Raw genomic sequence first — 17,351 nt, 5'->3', positions numbered from 1 at the left:
GCAAAATGCGCCACCAAGTTGTGGTGGGTGAGCGGGTTGACCAGGTAAGCTTTCCAGTCTTGGAGCCTGTACTTCCAGGAGACCAAGACTGAAGGTCACCGTGGTATCAGCAAGAATATTCACATGTTCCAGATCAGCGTTTGACAAATGTAAGATGGAGCACAATCACAGAGCATCTAGAAGGAAAAGGTGCTACTTACAGCAGGAGCAGTTTCCTTCAGCAGGTGGCACTGAGGGAGCTCCTGAAAGAGGTGCTTTGTCCTGTCGGTGGTACAGAAAGAGGGAGCCTTGTGAGCTATGTGGAGGGCCCTAGTAGATGAGATAACATGGTGTGACTTTAGGTATCCTCAAAGAAGACCATTGGTAATGCCCAGGAAGCCGGGCTTCCTTTACCCTGGGCACACATGCTGCTGCAGTAGATACTTCTTAAAATTTAAAACTCCTGTAGTTCTTGATAAATGACACTAAAAAATACTTAACCATTTTGGGTTTTGCAACTGATGAGGGACTTCTCACAACTATTATTAGAAATAGCCCTATTTTAGCTTTTAAGATTATTAAAGGAAAGCCTAGAATGGGGGGGGGGGTGTATGTGTTTTTTCCAATTAAAACGAAATAAACAGCAAGAAAATCCATGTCCTGGGAATATTTGACGATTGCTTTGATTATGTTACCCAGCCCCCAAAAGCATGCAGATACTCAGCCAGAGTATGCTTACTTGGAAAGCTCAAGATTTTACCCTACGTAGGTGGGCAGTAAGAACTGTCATATGACTGGTGGACAACTGATTCCCCCCTTCATCATGTCCTTCTCCTCCCCTTCTTGGTGTGGAGAGGTTTGTAGGCACTCAAGTAGGGCTTAAAGATTCCTGCCTCTGAAGTAGAACTCTAATTCTCGGATTCTTGCCCATGTTAATCCACCACCCCCGTCCAAGGGCACCTCCGGCTGTAACTGGAGGAAAGTACTCAGTGCCACACCTGCTGCTGGGCTTGGCAGTGGAGGGGGAGGGAGCAACGTGGGACTCTCTGAGGAAACTCTGACTTTGGATAAATCACTATACTTTGTACGGGTTATTGTGCCTGTAAAGTGGATGAAGGAGTGTTATGTGATCTGCCTCCCATTGTCAGCAGAAGCGTAAACTGAAATTTTAGATGTGATCTAAATTTAATTTATTAGATGTGATCTAAACAGTAGGGTAGAATTAATATTGATTATTGTGAATTTTGGTGATCCCTGATGTAGGTCTCCTATTTTACTGCTAACTCTCGGCCGCTTGCGTCTGCTGTATAAAAAGGCACTTGAGAGAGGGCAGGGAGGTGAGTAATCAATAGGAACTCTGTTAGAACAGGATCTTGGTTACTCTCTCATCCAGCCCAAGTAATTGGAGGATCTTGTGATCTTCCCAAGAAGACAATCCTGCTATTGCAGAAGTTCAGGGTGTGATGTAAGTGTTGTCTTTTCATCTATTGAAATGGTTTCATTTGCCATCTCAAAATCTCAAGATGTGGGTGCAGGTAAGGAAGATGCCTTGGCTGACCTCAGAGGCCTGAGGAGTACCGTGAGGTGCAGGGCAGGCACATTTAGACCTTTAGGTAGGATTTCCCAGGAGAGACAAATGTAAGACTGTATCAGAAGCCTATGTGGGCTGAAAGAAGGGAGTTAGCTCTCCTCAATTTTAGTTTTCTTAGAGATGCTTCTGAGAGTAGGCAAGTTTTCCTGACAGCCTAATGAATGATTGACTTGCTTTCCATTATTAGGTCTTTTCCAGACCATTAAAGTGAGTCTGTCTTTTGAGACTTAGATGTGTTTACAGACCCTATGGGTATAATTCATTTGTATCCCAGGATCCACATCTGGGACATTGTACTAAAAGAGATCCATGGATAAAAGAGTGCTGTTGATAAACAACCAGAGCCGCCATTCATTGTCCGTTTGCTCTGAGCCCAACAGCTATATGAATTATTGACTAAGCCATGAGGTTGGTTCTGTCTTTGCTTAAACACATTTGGTCTGAAGCAGATTGTTTTACGAAGCAGGCTCTCGTGTGGTTGAATGCATGATGTGTTTGAAGGGCCCTTGCATGGAGGAAGGGAAGAATGCTGGACTGGATGTCCAGTTGGGGCTCTGCAACTTACAAAGTGGCTTTCAACAAAGCATTCAACTTCTTTACACACAGTTTCCTCCACGGGGGGTGGTGTGAGGGGGAGGTAGCAGCACCTACTTCCAGCTGTATTTTCAGGGCATGTTTCCTAGAAGATGGCCTTTGAATTGGGCCTGGAGGAATAAGATGGGATTTGCATAGGAAACGGGGAAGGAGATAGAGAGTTAGACGTAAAGAAAAATACAGGAAGAAAGATGTAAGAAGGTGTGGCTAAAAGTGAGAGAGGGAGAATAGTCCCATTTGGCTGGAACTGCTAAGTTTTTATATGACTTAGATCTAAGAGCAGCTTCCTTATGACTTGTAGTCATTAGTACTGGTTCTGCCCCCGCTGGGGGTGAAGCTCTCAGGGTCAGGCTGATTTCTCTGCTGCCCTCCCTTCCCCCCAGGATTTCTCAGATCTTTGCCGCTTTACATTGCAATCCCTGGTTTCCTAATCTCCCCCTCCTCACAATCCTGTATGTCAGAGGCTGTCTCAGTGTGGTCCACTGGACACAGGGTCCCTGGTGAGGCTGGATAGTGCAGAGAACAGTGGGAATTCACCTCCAACCTGGCTCAGTGGCAGCTCCCTGTGCTACCTGGAATGGAGGCAGCCAAGGAAGACCTTTGATCTGGCCAAGTGAGGCCCTTCACTGTGCCATATTCTCTCACCCTCTACCTCTGTTCCCTCTCTTTGGGCAATGCCGGTGAAGTGATTAAAAGCTGGAAGCGGAAGGTATATGAGGGTGTGTTGACACTTAGGAAAGAGGATGTTGAGGAGGAATGGACAGAAAACTCAAGAAGTAAAAGTTAGCCCTTCTGTAATCCAGAGTTCATGATGGAAATGGGTAACTAATGTGTTCCATGCTCAAGGCCTTAGCTACTTTGTCTTATGAAACTGTACTCCATGCTGTATGTCAAAGAAAGCTACATAGAAGAGCAAATGGTATCCTTGATTCTCCAATTTCGTATTCTTCTCTGAGAATCCTAAACAGACACTCTCACCTATCTAGAGTCCCCACTGAAGGGAGAAAAGTGGAAAAGTTCTCACCCTGCAGATCTATTAGCAGAACATGGATATTGACCCTAGAACTTCTGCCAGTTTCCCTATTGTGCCACTGACCACCCCCCCCCCCCCCCACCGACGACTGACTTCTGCCCTGGAGAAAGGCATGAGTCGTCTACCCCATATCAAATATCCCCTCTTCAATGTCTCTTGGAATCTTAGTTCCCACTCTCTTCATCTGGGAACAGTCAGCTTTCTTATTCTTATGGAAGGACAGAGAAATTAAGTTGCCAGTATTTGCTTTGCCCTGAGTTTCCCTGGTTCCCTTATTGTATCTTTTTCTTAAAAGCTTTACAAGTCTACTCAACTGATGCTTAGGCTCCAGTGCATTGTTCAGTGTGCCAGCTAGAATATTGGGTCCTAAGTGAGATTCCTAAGGCAGTTAGCTTCCTTGAACTTCAGGTCTGTGGTTTTGTGCCTGGGAGTAGCAGTCTAATTTTTAAGCTATATAGGCAGAGCACTATGAAGATTGAGCATTTATTTTTGTAATCGAATAAAGTCTACAGCAGAATTAGTCTAACATGTTTAATGATATTCATAATCATTATGCTACATGATAATTTAGTCATAAATATTATATAGCTGACATGAATGACTGCAATTAGTAGTATCTTTCCATAGCCAAACTGTCTTTTGAGTTCTCTTTTTTCACCTGCAGTATCTATTCATTCATCATGAAATACTGAGTGCCTGCTGGGCACCAGACTCTAATGGTTTGTCCACAGTAAGCCGCAGGGCCTTAAGTTCCCGACATCACCCAGTGCTGAGCATCTGTCCTCATTTCCCACCCCCACCCAGTCCTGAGTGTCTCATACTCAAAGGTTGAACAATTTCTGGGCCAGGAAGCTGGCGTTGCTGGCGTTGAGGAAAGGGAAGGGTACAGAGAAAGCTGAACCCAGTGGGGGTCTCTCTGGATGGAGGTGTGTGAGAGCCTCGTGGCAGCCAGAGGAGGGGAGATGGGTCCACGAACACTGTGTCTCTTGAGCCAGCCCCTTGCCCTCAAGAAGGCACCCCAAAATAACTGAGGCAGATTCAGCTTCAGGCCCTCCTCTTATATGACTCATGACCACAGAGGAGAATCATGAAATTTCAAACCAGCAAAGGGATGGTTATTCTCAGGGTGCTCACACCAGTAACATCAGCATCATCTAGGAACTTGTTAGAAAGTACCCCTGAAAATCATTGCACTGCAGGGGACAATATTAGACTACTAAGGACAGTAAGATGCAAATAGTATGAGAGGGTCATTTAGCCTCCTGTTTTGCTTCAATTTCAAGACCTGAAAGTTTATAAACCAATTTTATGGCCTAAGCTATAATGTTTTCCAGTGGAGAGAACTTTGCCCCATATCCTAAGGGGCTCTGAGATCTGACCCCCCATCTCCACCAACAAACTTTATGGTGTTTCTGATTGGCCCTTGGAAAACACAGAAGGTCTGATGCAATGTAAGAATGGCTTCCTTAAAAGTTGTTGTCGTTAATGCTGTGTTAAGAGGCATGGTTTTGCAATCAGGCAAAGGGAAAAAATGTTTGGAAAGAGGATCAGGGGTTCTTAACCTTTTTTGTTCCATTTAACATATTTAAATGTGTCAAATATAATATGTACAATTAAAAGGACTGATTATATTGAAATTACCAAAATATTTTAGGCACTCATGACAAAGTAAATATAAGGAATTGTTTATTAATACATTAGTGGCAGATCTAATAACCATCATTTTGAAGTAGTGAAGAATGTAAATATTTAATGATATCTGCAGCAACTGTAATATTATGAGGTCAAGTTCACAGGTTCTGTTAATTCTCTCTTTTTTGTCTATGTTCTTAACTGAAGGAAATGTTAAAGATGTTAGAATTTAGTAAAACTAAAGATGTGCTGGCTTTTTTTTTTTTTTTTTTTTTTTTTTGCTGAGGAAGAGTTGCCCTGAGCTAACACCTGCTGCCAATCTTCCTTTTTTTTTTTCCCCCTCCCCAAAGCCCCAGTACATAGTTGTATATCCTAGTTGTACACCATTCTGGTTCTTCTGTGTAGGATACCACCACAGCATGGCTTGAGAGCAGTGTGTAGGTCCATGCCCAGGATCCCAACAGGCAAACCCCAGGCCACCAAAGTGGAGGAGAAAAACTTAACCACTTGGCCACGGGGCCAGCCCCCAAGATATGCTTTTTATTCCATCTAAGGTAATGGATCCCCCTGAATTCTATTCAGGCCCCAGGTTAGGTACCCTGAAAGTAGGAGATGGTGTGAAAGTGTTATTTTCCCCAACTATAGGCATTAGCAGGCAGTCGCATGCTCATTTTAGTGCGTGTGCATCTGTGTGCTTCTAACATCCAACACGGACCAGTCTGTACTGTTATTTCAACTGTGTGGATATCAACAGTGTAGATCCAATTAGCGAGGAAACTCTACTTTGATTTCTAGGTGATTTATCGTCAGCTGTTAGCTGGAGCTCAGAATTAAGTATAAAGGCTCCTATTGTCTGCAGCCAGAAATAGTGGTGAATAAATTCACAAATTAAGGACTGTTTAGCCGCTTAAAGCTAATCTTTAAGTTCAATTTTACATTGTATTAGGCTAGTATTGACCATGCGTAAGTTACAAGGTATTTGAATCACTGCAAGTACCTGACTGTATTTATATAGTGACCCATTTAATTAAGCTTTTGAGTCTGTAGTGGTTCGTTCTTAAACCTAGCAGAGCTCATGTTGTAGTAGAACATTAGAATCACTTGTGGAATAAAACAAACATCTCGGCCCAACCCCCAGAGACTGTGATCCATTTGGTTGGTGTGGGATCCAGCAGAAGTAGTTTCATAAGCTCAAAGGTGTTTCTGATGAACAACCAGGGTCAGTGAACAAATGATGGTTCTTTGCAGTCAAAGTGTTGCAGTGACTTGCCCATTGGGATCTGAGTGCCCTGTCACCCTCTTCCCTCAACACTCCTGGGCTTTCTCACTCTTTGCACAGTCTGACACCTCTGCCTGGAATGGTCTCTGGGAATAGATCGTGAAGGCATGGAATGCAGAAGACGTTGACTGCTTGTCACAGGCCACGGTGTCTCATGCAAGGGCCTAGATACGTTCAGATGAACGTTTTGGAAATATCTTTCCAGCAGCAGTGAGAAGAATGGATTGAGTAGGGGATAAAATAGGTACAAGAAGACCAGTTATACTGCCATGGTAGGATCCAGGAAAGAGAGGATGGGGGAAGACTTGGGGGATGGATTAAAGAATCCAGGCAGTACAGTCAGCTTTGCCTGATGCAGTAAGGGAGAGAAAGGAGTCAACGGCTCTTCTCGAGTTCCCCTCTCATTGCTGTGTGGGGCGCCAAGCCATCTGCTCGGGGAGGCAGGATGAGGAGCAGATTGGTGGGGAGCTGGAAAGCTCCATTCTGGACATGGAGGCTTTGGGGGGCCTGTGCAGCCTCCAAGTGTAGTTGTCCAGTGGGTAGTTGTGCATATGTGTTTTGCTCTCGGGTGAGATCTGGGTTGGGGAGATATATCTGAGTGTGGACAACTTTTGGATGGCAGTCATAGTCACAAGGGAAGGTGACATCTCCTTAGAAGCAACCTGGAGAAGTGAGAGGAGATGCTGAAATGGCCTTCAGGGATGCCCTAAATTTAAAAGATGAATGGATAAAGCAATATCTATAAAAGAAATAGTAAAAGACCTTGTATCTTGCTGGTAACTTGGCAGAGAGTGCAGTGTGGAGAAAGGAAATGGACTTTAGACTGAGGTACTCCGATGCACCTGGCTTCAGATACCAGCTGGACTAACCAATGAAAAGCCATTTTACCTGAATTGGCTAGAACATCTTCCTTCACTGCAGAATAGTTTTCAAGTCCAAATGAAATCAAGTTCGGAAAGTGATGTTATTTTGGTACTCTAGGGTTTAAATATTATATGTGTATATCATAGTTCCCCCAAGCTAATGACAACATTGACCAAAACAAGTCTAGAAAGTATAAAATCACAGAAAACTTTGCCTCTGTTGCTCACCGTCACCCAAGTCCACAGGTCTCTGAGTTCCAAAGTGTTTTTGACATTAGCAGTAACTTTGACATTGGCAGGTAACAGGTAGTTGATGTAGAATGTATCAGACAGCTCAGTTATAACTTGGATCTGGAATCACAGAATACCAGAGTAACAGGTGGTCTGGGGATCATCTTCCAGCCCCTTGTTTTAAAAGCAGAGAAGCCGGCACGTTCTCATTCACAACAAGGAGCCTTCTAACCAGTGGTCCATCTTGCTCTGCCCCTGCTTGTCTACCAGTGAGGGGTGGGTTTGGTTCTTTCTGTCATGCTGTCACATCTGAGAGGAGACAGCCTCTCTCGGGAACAGCAAGTAAGTGGAAGGGACAGATTCATTTTCTGTACCTGTAACACACTACACCATGGAGTTTTATAAATAGAACTTAGCACTCCCAGGGCCGCTGTGAAACTGAAGTGGGAAAATGATCCCTGGATATTAAGCGCGCTAAGTACTTATCTCCTACCTTGACAGAAGGCTCAATTTCATCTTACCAAGTGGATACTTAGGATTCTGACTGCTAAATACCAATTAAGCAGTTTCCAATGAATATTTATGACAGCCTTCCTGAATGGCTTGTCCTGAGTTCTGGGCTGTACCTGAGCACACAACCCTACCTGGTGGAGGGGAAGGTGTGGCAATGTAGGACATCGCTGCCTGATGGTGAGGTGCTCGGGGGTGTTCATCTGCCTCCCTTACTGCTGGAACCAGGGCTCTCCCACAGGCGCCCTCCATCCAGGTGCCCAGGATGTATTTCTTCCTTCCCACTTTGAGGGCTGCTTTCTTGTTGGAAGCCTTCACAGGGTCTCTTCTTGGAACTTTCTGTCCCAGCCCCTTCTCACTGCAGAATGTTCTGTCTAGTGCTCCCACCCTGGGAGGAAGCCTTTAATTTGAGACTCATTGTAATTGTGTGGCTCTGTTTCGAGCCCAATCTGCCTGCCATCATTTTCTGTATCCCTCCCGCCTAACTTACCCTCCATCCCGGAACCTTACCCTCACCTCCCCACAGAACCCAGTTCCGTTCCCCAAATCTGATTCTGCCCTCCACGTTACTTTACCTACCTTCCCCACTCTAACAGGATTTTGATATCATTTTGTTTTTATATAGTTGTGTGTTTGTATCCCTAAGCATTGTGTTGTTTCTTTCTGCTTATTTGAGTTTCTAAAGATAGTATCTTACCATATATAGTATTGTCATTTTTTTAGTCAGCATGACTTCTGAGATTCGTTTTAATTATATTTTCCTAGCCTGTCTCCCAATTATTAACTCTTTCCATGATACACAAATATCTTTGTTGAACAGAAATTCATAATTAAAAATTCTTTGTATCCCCGTTCTCTAGCGTAGTCTTTTTTTCAAACTGTAGTAGATGACTTGTATTGTGATGACGGTGCTGAAAACAGAATTAGAGACTAGACAGACATAGGCAAGACACAGTACATTGATTATCCCATTAGCGAACAGAATATGTTCTACAGACACACCCAGATTTTCAGATGATCAGTTGCTAGAGAAGGAAAGGATGGAGGGGCTTAATGATGTGTTCAGATACGGGGCGTCCTTCCTGCTGTGCCTTAGCCATGCTTCCTCTCCCTCCTGTTTCACAGCTGTGCTGTGTGTCAGGGGCTTTAGCACATGTTGATCCCACTTCATCTTCCTCTCTCAGGGAGTGACCAGTTCAGGGAAATAGAGCTGTAACTGCCTGAGGCTCAGGCCCCCACATTCCCTTTCCCATGGCAAGTGTGGGAGACTGAGCACAGGGCAGGGACCACCAAGTTCAGTTTTGCACAAATCTTGGGGTCACCAGACCCTAGGTGTGGCCTGTATGGACCACTATACATAATAGCCCTTGCTAGGGCTCTCTTCTTTCTTTCTTTCTTTTTTTTTTTTTTTTTTTTAAAGCTTGGCACCTGACCTAACAACTGTTGCCAATCTTCTTTTTTTCCCCTGCTTTTTCTCCCCAAGTCCCCCCAGTACATAGTTGTATATTTTAGTTGTGGGTCCTTCTAGTTGTAGCATGTGGGATGCCACCTCAGCGTGGCCTTTCAGCGGTGCCATGTCTGCACCCAGGATCCAAACCAGCGAAACCCTGGCCCGCTGAAGCGGAGCGTGCAAACTTAACCACTCGGCCACAGGGCCGGCCCCCAGGGCTCTCTTCTTGACACAATCCAAGTGCTGGCCTGCCCATCCAAGTCCCTCCATCTGAGATTGGCCATCATGGGACTTATGTTCTAGCGGGAGAGACGAGAGTGTAAGGTAGACTAAGTAAACAAAATATTAGTAAATTGTATAGTGAATGCTCTGAAGTTAGGGCAGTCAAGAAAGGGCTTCTGAAGCTGATGTTTCAGCTGAAGAGGTAATGTTAAGCCACCCGGTGCTGAGGACACCTGATTCAAACCTAATCTCTTATACTGAGGCTGGATTTGTTAGGGAGTCTTCGTTAAGGATGCTGTGTTATACCAGAAGGTGAAATCATAATACAGAGATGTCACAGCACAACCCAGAGGGAGCCTGTGCAGGGAGATGGAAGGCTGTGTTCAAGTTCGGGCTTGTTGTCTAACTGGCTGAGTACTCTAGGCACATTGCTTGGCCTTTCCGAACTTCATTTCTAAGAGTTTTGTACATTATTCGAGCGTGATGTAAATAGGCGGTTAATTAATTAGACTGAAAAGCAGTAATACCTGAGCTGCCATAAGGCAGAAGATGATTGAGTACCAGGCATTAAGAGTTGTGAGATCAAAGAAGGGAAAATCGGTTTGAGCTAAAATAGCTTCAGGCACCTATAAAGTAGGAAGGAATAAAGAAAGAATCCCTGTGTGACTTGAACACAGTGAACAAAGAGAAGAGTGACACTTGATAAAGCAGGAAAGAGAGGTGCTGGCTCACACAGGGCCTTGAACACAGCAGAGCTTGGGTCTTTGAGGGCAGAGGGATGCCATCGAAAGGCTTAAAGCAGGGGAGAGGTATGACCCGATATTTATGTATGGAAGGTCATATAAGGAGGATGTATTATAGGAGGAAGAATGTGAGGGTTAGAATGATGTTGATGGCTGGAACTCTGGGGTACAGAGAAGAGAACAGACTATACTGGGAGATGAATTCAATAGGACATCCTGATGCGGAGCTTGAGGGAAAGGAAAGAATCCACAGTGCCTCCTAGGTTTCTGGCTGGAGTTGGTGAGTGGAGGCTGGTGCCACTTACATGGAGAAGGTGTGGGTCGGGGAGTGGGAAGGGATGGAGAGGCTTTGCTGCCAGGAGCCCTGGGGATTCAAGGTTAAAGTGAGTGCCTGCCCTCCGTGAGCTCTTAGTTCAATGAGTAATGTGTAGACTGGCTGTGGCTGTTAGAACACAGCATGCCAGGTGTGAGGATGGTGGTGCCACTTGTGTCCATGGATAGGGCACCTGGCCTTGCCCGTCACAGCTAAGATGGTTGTTCTGGAGTTCTCTGGGGCTTCTCTCAGCCAGAGATGGCTGGAGCAGTGTCTCTCTGAGGGTTCTGTGTATATACTGCTGATTGGGAGGCCACAGGTGACAAATTATTCTCTGCAGGAAACCCAAACAAGACAGCACCTCAGCAGCATTTCTGAAAACAGAGTTCTCGGTGTTTCTGTGGCTGATCAACAGGGCTCTCCTTCGGTGGAGTGACTTCAGGTGCCTTGACATCCATCCGCTTCACCATCCTCCCCAGGGGCCCCACCCAGAGATGGGGAGGGGGAGGTCTGTTGACCTTGCTCAGGGAGCTCGCAGCACTGCAGTGGTTTGGTGGGAAATGTTTGCAGGAGGAGGTGGCTTGGCAACAGTTCCGCCTCTCAGGCGTTAAAGATGGGGATCCAGTGTGAACTGGGGAGCAGCTGTGTGTGCCTGTGTTTGTTGTTGGTGTTTTGCCTGAAAGCTGTGGGGTGGCTGGGTTCTTCACCTCAGAATCCTGGGCTCTTGCCTAAGATTTTTCCTGTTTGGGGTAATGTATACCTTCCTGAAGACAGCCTGGACCTGAATAAAGGGTGGATAGCAAATTCCTTGGTGGTGGTTTTCTTTTTCTAAATAAAGGGGATTTCACTGGACTCAGGAGAAAAGGATATATTGAAAGCAAATTAACCCAAGTTACCAACTAAGTCATATCTATAATTGGGCTGAATGGATGGAGCAACCCATCGATTATGATTATGTCTTTCAAGGGTATTAGAATTTCATACTTAAAAATATCTCTCCCCAAACAAGCCATTAATAATCAGAATTTGAAACTGAAAGCTTTTCCCTACCTGTACTTCCTGTTAGGATTTTGGTCACAGAATCTTTGAATGTCAGAGATAGACAAGGTCACTTGGCGAGTCCAAGTCACAACCTGTATCGTAGAGATGAAAAGACAGAGACCCAGAGAAAAGAAGTGACCCAAAGACACGCAGCAAGTATAATGACCACGCAAGAGCTGACATCAGTATAAGGTGAAATGTGACAGTGGTACAAAGCAAATGATGTGGGACTTCAGAAGATGGAGAAATAATTGCCTGCAAGGATACCCGAGTCAGGATGGAGTGGACTTTGGACATGGGTAGGACTTCAGTAGAAGGGTGTATATTGAAGGCAATTTCAGGTAGAAGGAAAACTGTAAACAAGAGTCCTGGGAAAGTGTGCAGTTTCAGAGATGGACAAGTAGTCCAATTTGGCTGGACTACAATACTATCTTATAAGAAGTGTAGAGCTCATCTCATGTAATCTTGCAGCAAATCTGTAAGATGAGGGTATCCTCTATAATGTGGTTAGTACTTACAAAGAACCAGGACTCAGGCCAGATCCTTAGACTGAAATCTCAGTGTTCTTTTCACAGCACTACAGTTGGCCCTCACTTGTTCAGGTTTTTAGCATTCAGGGTATGCCTGGTAGGGCGTTTCAAATGCTCGACTAAGGAGTTTGGACTTGATTCAGAAAGTAGTGAGTAGCTGCTTAACTGTTTTGAGCAGGGACAACATGATTAGAGCTGTGCTTTGGACATTTAATCTGGCAGGAGTGTTAGCATGAATTAGAGACCTAGGTGCCTAAGTCAAGGCGCAAGCACCTAGAAGAGCATGAGCATAGTTAGGGGTCCAAAGTCATAGGAGACGGAGCTGAGATAACCTGGGATCAAATAAGTTAACTACCTAATCTAAAGTCAGACAGCTGATCACTATAAACAAGGTTCAAATTCAAGTTTGCTTTTAATGCCCATATTCTGGTTTTGTGTTCTCTATTGAGTTGGAAGCAAAGCTAATATATGGAGAACAAGGTGAGCACGCCATTGCACATCATCCCCTAGGCCACTTTATGGGCTGTTAGAAATCGTGTATATATATATATATAATGTGCCCCTAGCCCTGTAATAGACTAGGAATGGGGCTGGGTGGTATGTGCAAAGTGCAATGGAGCCAAGTAAAAAACATCAGCTTTTTGAATATTTTAAATTGGTCTAAGGTGAGAAAGTTGTTAAAAAGTATTTGTTGGTCTGAGAAGAGGTGAATTTACCCGACTTAAGCCTACATGTGAGCATCAGATCTAATATCCACCAGTTAGGCAGGCGTTAGCACCAATGGTCATTGCTCATACTTCCCCATGCCCAAGAGCCTCAAATGTGAAGATTTTAAGAACTCGGGGATATTTATAACTCCTGATAATAGCTTGGACATGTACATGCATTTTCACGCGTACACCAAAATTTACCTCCACATCCTGCCAGGTTTTTTGTTTGCCTGCCTTGATTCCTTCTCCTTTTGAGTTCCTGACACTTTGTTGTTACATAAACCAGCCCGCTTTTTGGCTTGCTAACCATTTACCCTTAGAACAGGCTGCTTGCTTCTCAAACTTTTCTGTCTCTTGTATGAGTCATTCTCTTCCTGAGCAGTGCATGACTTTTCAGTCATTTACCAGATTGTACAGGGCAGCTCCCATCTTGACACTGCAAGTGAAAAGAGACAAGTGTCACTGGTCTCTGCCGTATTTATCTGTGCCAGCTGTAATATGTTATCGGGCTGTCCTCACAGTCCAATTTCCTGTGTGCGGTGTTGCCGCAGGGAGACTGGCAGCACTGACTCCCCCGCCCCCACGGATCTGAGTAATTCTCTCCTGGCATCTGTTATGTTGCTCCCAGGGATCTTTGTTAAGTTCTTTGGACAGTATATGCCTCTCCGTTCGACATGGTTCTCTGCTGAGGACTAATCACTCAGACATATCCTGCACCCATCCATTTATTTTAGGTTAAACATACAGACTTTGGGTAAAACTCTGAACTTTTGGGTGTGGTTCTTACAATCTGGTTCCCCTTGTTGCAGATACAGGGAGTATAAGACGGCATCCAGTTTAGGTCCATTTCAGACTGAAAGCCCAGCTTGTTCTACTCTTAATCACCTGGGATGTTTGTGTTTCTGAGCAGGTCTCTAAGGAGTTGATTATGAAAGTATTGAGAGGAGAGGTGGCACCTGTCATGATCCTCAGGGTCCAGTGGATGTCACATAAAATTAAAATAAAAAATAAATGAGAATGGGAAATATAAGCATCCACAGGCCTCTTTAGAGGCTGCCTTTCAATGTAAAGATTTCACAGGAACAAGGAGAGAAGAAACAGACACTCTGACAACAATGATATGCTAGAACTACAAGGGATCCCAGAAAGCCACTTCTTAGTCCATCCTCCACATACTAGGTAGGATTCTACATACGTTTTCAAGTAATTGGTTCTATAGCCAATTTGAAAGATCATTTTTTTTTTCTTTCCAGTTTCATCTTCTCACCAGTGTCTACTAGCCACCTATATTCACTCAGGTCCCTCCCCATTTGATGACTGTTTATGAGCTGAGACCACGTAGCTCTTTGCAGACCTTAAAGAGCAGCTGAAGGTTCAGGTTTCTTGAGTCCAGCGACCACACCTGACTCTCCCACCTCCAGCCCAGTTCTTTTCTGTCTTTCTAGTCCATCTATAGTTGACGTCAGTATCATCACCCCACTTTTCCAGCTTCTTGGCTTTTGGCCCAGATCAGAAGCAGGGCCAACATTCATTCACCTCTGCTGATAAGCTGCAACCTATTGTGTTCATAATTAGCGAGTTGGGGCAGGCAGCCTGTGGTGGCTTTCTGTTCTTCTATAGCCCACTCTACCCAGGAAGCCACAGGAGCTAGTATTAGGAGTGTTGGGCTGCTGCCAGGAGACCTGTGTTCTAAACCTACCTTCACACATCTCGGTTTCCTCATCTGGAAAAGAAGGGGGCTGGTTGACCCCTAAGCTGCTTCCACTCCAACAATATATATTGAGTATGTACTTTGTACCAGGCATTGTTAGAGGCACTGGAGATTGAAAGCAGAGTGCCTGCCCTCATGCTAGTGGGTTTGTGAACTTGATGGCTGAGTATGGTCCTTACATGCAATTCATTGCCCAAATGTTCTCACTCCCTGCTTGAGCATCATGTTTCTTGGAGACTGAATAGGCTGCTCTTTCCATTGCTTGTCTATTTTCCTACTATCTGTTTTAAAGTGATAAATATAGATGCATTTTTATCTGATGTAGAGTATCTTCTTTCTTCCTTTCATTTAGTCTGACTGAAATCCCTCTTATTGCAATTGATAACTATTTTATCTAATTTCTGGGAAACTTGAGGCAAGATCAGCCTGGTGGTTAGTAGCATTGTGATACATCTGTATGAACAAAAATGTTCAAAACTGTGTCTGCTGGGATGCTAGATTCAAACACAAGAGGAGAAGAAAAGATTCTTATTCTTGAAGAAAGTATAGCTTACACAGTGACACAAGATGGGCATGTAACAGAAATGAAAGTATATATGTAAATTCTCAGAGGATGTGTATATGTGTGTGTGAGTGTATACATATATATATATCTCCCATATATATATGGGAATGATCTAAGGGGTACTGCACCCAGAGAGAACTTAGGAGAGTGACCAGCTGGCTGTGTCCCCCTTCCTGTGGGTCATAAAGAAGGGTATGTGCCATTTGTAAGCCTTTTTCAAAACTCCTGTGTTTCTCCCCATTTTCCAATCTTATGCAGGCATGTGAGAGAGGGTGGACTATTTTTATACTGTCTCTCATATTTATCCCTAAAAGAAGGAAAGACGCTCCTGATCGGGCTCAGGTCCTTGTCAGCAGAATCCCTGGAAGGCAGCAGAGCCTTTCCACAGCCAACAACTGACCAGAGCTTTCTCCCTTCCAGAGATGAGAAGAACCAGTCCATCATAGTCAGCGGGGAGTCTGGAGCCGGCAAGACCGTGTCAGCCAAGTATGCCATGCGCTATTTCGCCACAGTTGGTGGCTCAGCCAGTGACACCAACATCGAAGAGAAGGTCCTAGCATCCAGTCCCATCATGGAGGTAAAGCCTTCCAAACGTCCTTGGCCTTCTTGGCTGGAGTTCTTTCAGCTGGCAGCGAGACTTCTGGGTGTCCAGCCTTGCATGGCTGATCACAAAGGTCCTTGGAAACAGCTCACATGGTTAGCACTGGGGCCTCTCCCTGAGAACCCATTGTCCACTATTGAGGAAAAAATTATGAAGGTGCCTAAAGACTACAGATTTGGGAGTAATCTGACCTGGTAGTGTCTTACAGGGCCCCAGGATTAGGCAGAGTGTCCTCTTCATGTCTTCCTTGTCCTTTGACTCTGCTGAATGCAATGGTGACCTCTCTTCTTCATCTACCGCCACCTCTGCTGCTGTTCCCCTCCCCTGCTGCCATGATGTGTCAGCAAATCAGTGCTCCACCGAAACCATTTGATGCTGGGAAGGCCCGTGAATCAGGAGGGCAATTCTCATAGGGATGGAGAAGCCTGGGTAGAAGATTCCCTTCCTCCCCTGCCCCAAATACTTAGACATTTTATCTTTGAGGGGAAAAGCAGAGGCAAAAGGTAGGTGATAACATGGAATGTGTTGAAGATTCTCAGAAAGTGTTACCTGTGACGGCGTGAACTGACCAGGGGCAGGTCTTGTCTGTGTCTTCACCAGCCCCTCACCTCCCGGGCTGGGTGGGCTGAGAGCAGTTGATGAAAGTGCAGGGCCAGAGAGATTTCCTAAAACTGAGAGCTTGCTGTAACGAATCATATTACAGGGCTGGAACTCCATTTCTCTTTTTCTTCCTTTCCTCTGTAAAAACTTAATTCTGATGGAGTGGAACTAAATGGCCGCACAGTCGCTGGACCAGCTTTGATTTCCTGCCTTTGAAGGGGATGCTCTTCATTGTTGTCTGGGTTCCAGTCTGGTGGGAGTAGGCCCTTCTGCCAGCCCTGGGCAGCCTCTTTGTTTTAGTAAGAAGAAATTCAGTCGAGGCCGAAAGCTGCCAAGATAGCATCAGATTTCTCTGCACAGCCTTGAGCCCCATGGATTAAGACACGAGGCACCAATATGGTTGGTCTTTCAGATTATTTTGGAGCTAAGGGGAACAAGGACTTGCCTGGACCTTCCCAGGTTCCCCCTCTCTCTTTCTTTACCAAGTGCAGGAGTACATTCTGAGTCGCAATTCATAGGAGTTCATTGATTATCCAGACAAAATCTCCTGCCTAGAGAGTTGCATTATCTGGAGAACATTTATTCTCTGCTGAGTAAAAGGACACAGCGTATTCACTAAGAATTTGACAAAAGAAAATTTCAGTATTTGTTTTTATGTGAGTTGGGAAATGGTCAATACAGTTGAAGGCATTTTTACCAAAGAGATAAAAACAACAATAACAAAACTTCTATTCGATTACAATGGTTCTTAAACTTGACTGTGCATCAGAATTGCCTTGGAGGGCTTGTTAAAGCAGATTACTGGGCCCTACTCCCAGAGTTTCTGATTCATGTCTGGGATGGGCCTGAGAATCTGCATTTCACATAAGTTCATAGGTGATGCTGATGCTGCTGGTCTGGGTCCCACATCTTGAGAACCATTGACCTGTTAAAAAGGTAAGAACAACTCCCTGGAAAATATGAAAGAATGAAAGGAGATAATCCCCCATGATCCTATAGCCTGCTGATAATCGTTCAACATTTTGTTATATTTCCTTCGAACTTTTTCACTGAATGATAAGCCTTGTTCCCATATCATTAAGCTTTTTATGAATTGTCTTATTGGCTGCAAAAATACATTATATATATGCTTTTACCATAATTTAACTCCTTA

The 17,351-nt window shown here is 44.7% G+C and overlaps 1 protein-coding gene across 5 annotated transcripts in view; it reads left to right on the top strand.

The window, feature by feature from the left end:
* Positions 1–17,351, top strand: part of MYO5B (myosin VB) — a 348,390-nt gene that overhangs the window by 175,931 nt on the left and 155,108 nt on the right. For all 5 annotated transcript variants that reach the window (XM_070630194.1, XM_070630195.1, XM_008514690.2 and 2 more), the window contains one exon: positions 15,418–15,574. In XM_070630194.1, the coding sequence (XP_070486295.1) occupies positions 15,418–15,574 (157 nt within the window). The remainder of the gene's footprint in view (positions 1–15,417; positions 15,575–17,351) is intronic.

This window comes from Equus przewalskii, chromosome 7, assembly GCF_037783145.1.
Source record: "Equus przewalskii isolate Varuska chromosome 7, EquPr2, whole genome shotgun sequence".
Lineage (NCBI taxonomy): Eukaryota > Metazoa > Chordata > Mammalia > Perissodactyla > Equidae > Equus > Equus przewalskii.
This window is presented reverse-complemented; position numbering and strand designations above follow the sequence as displayed.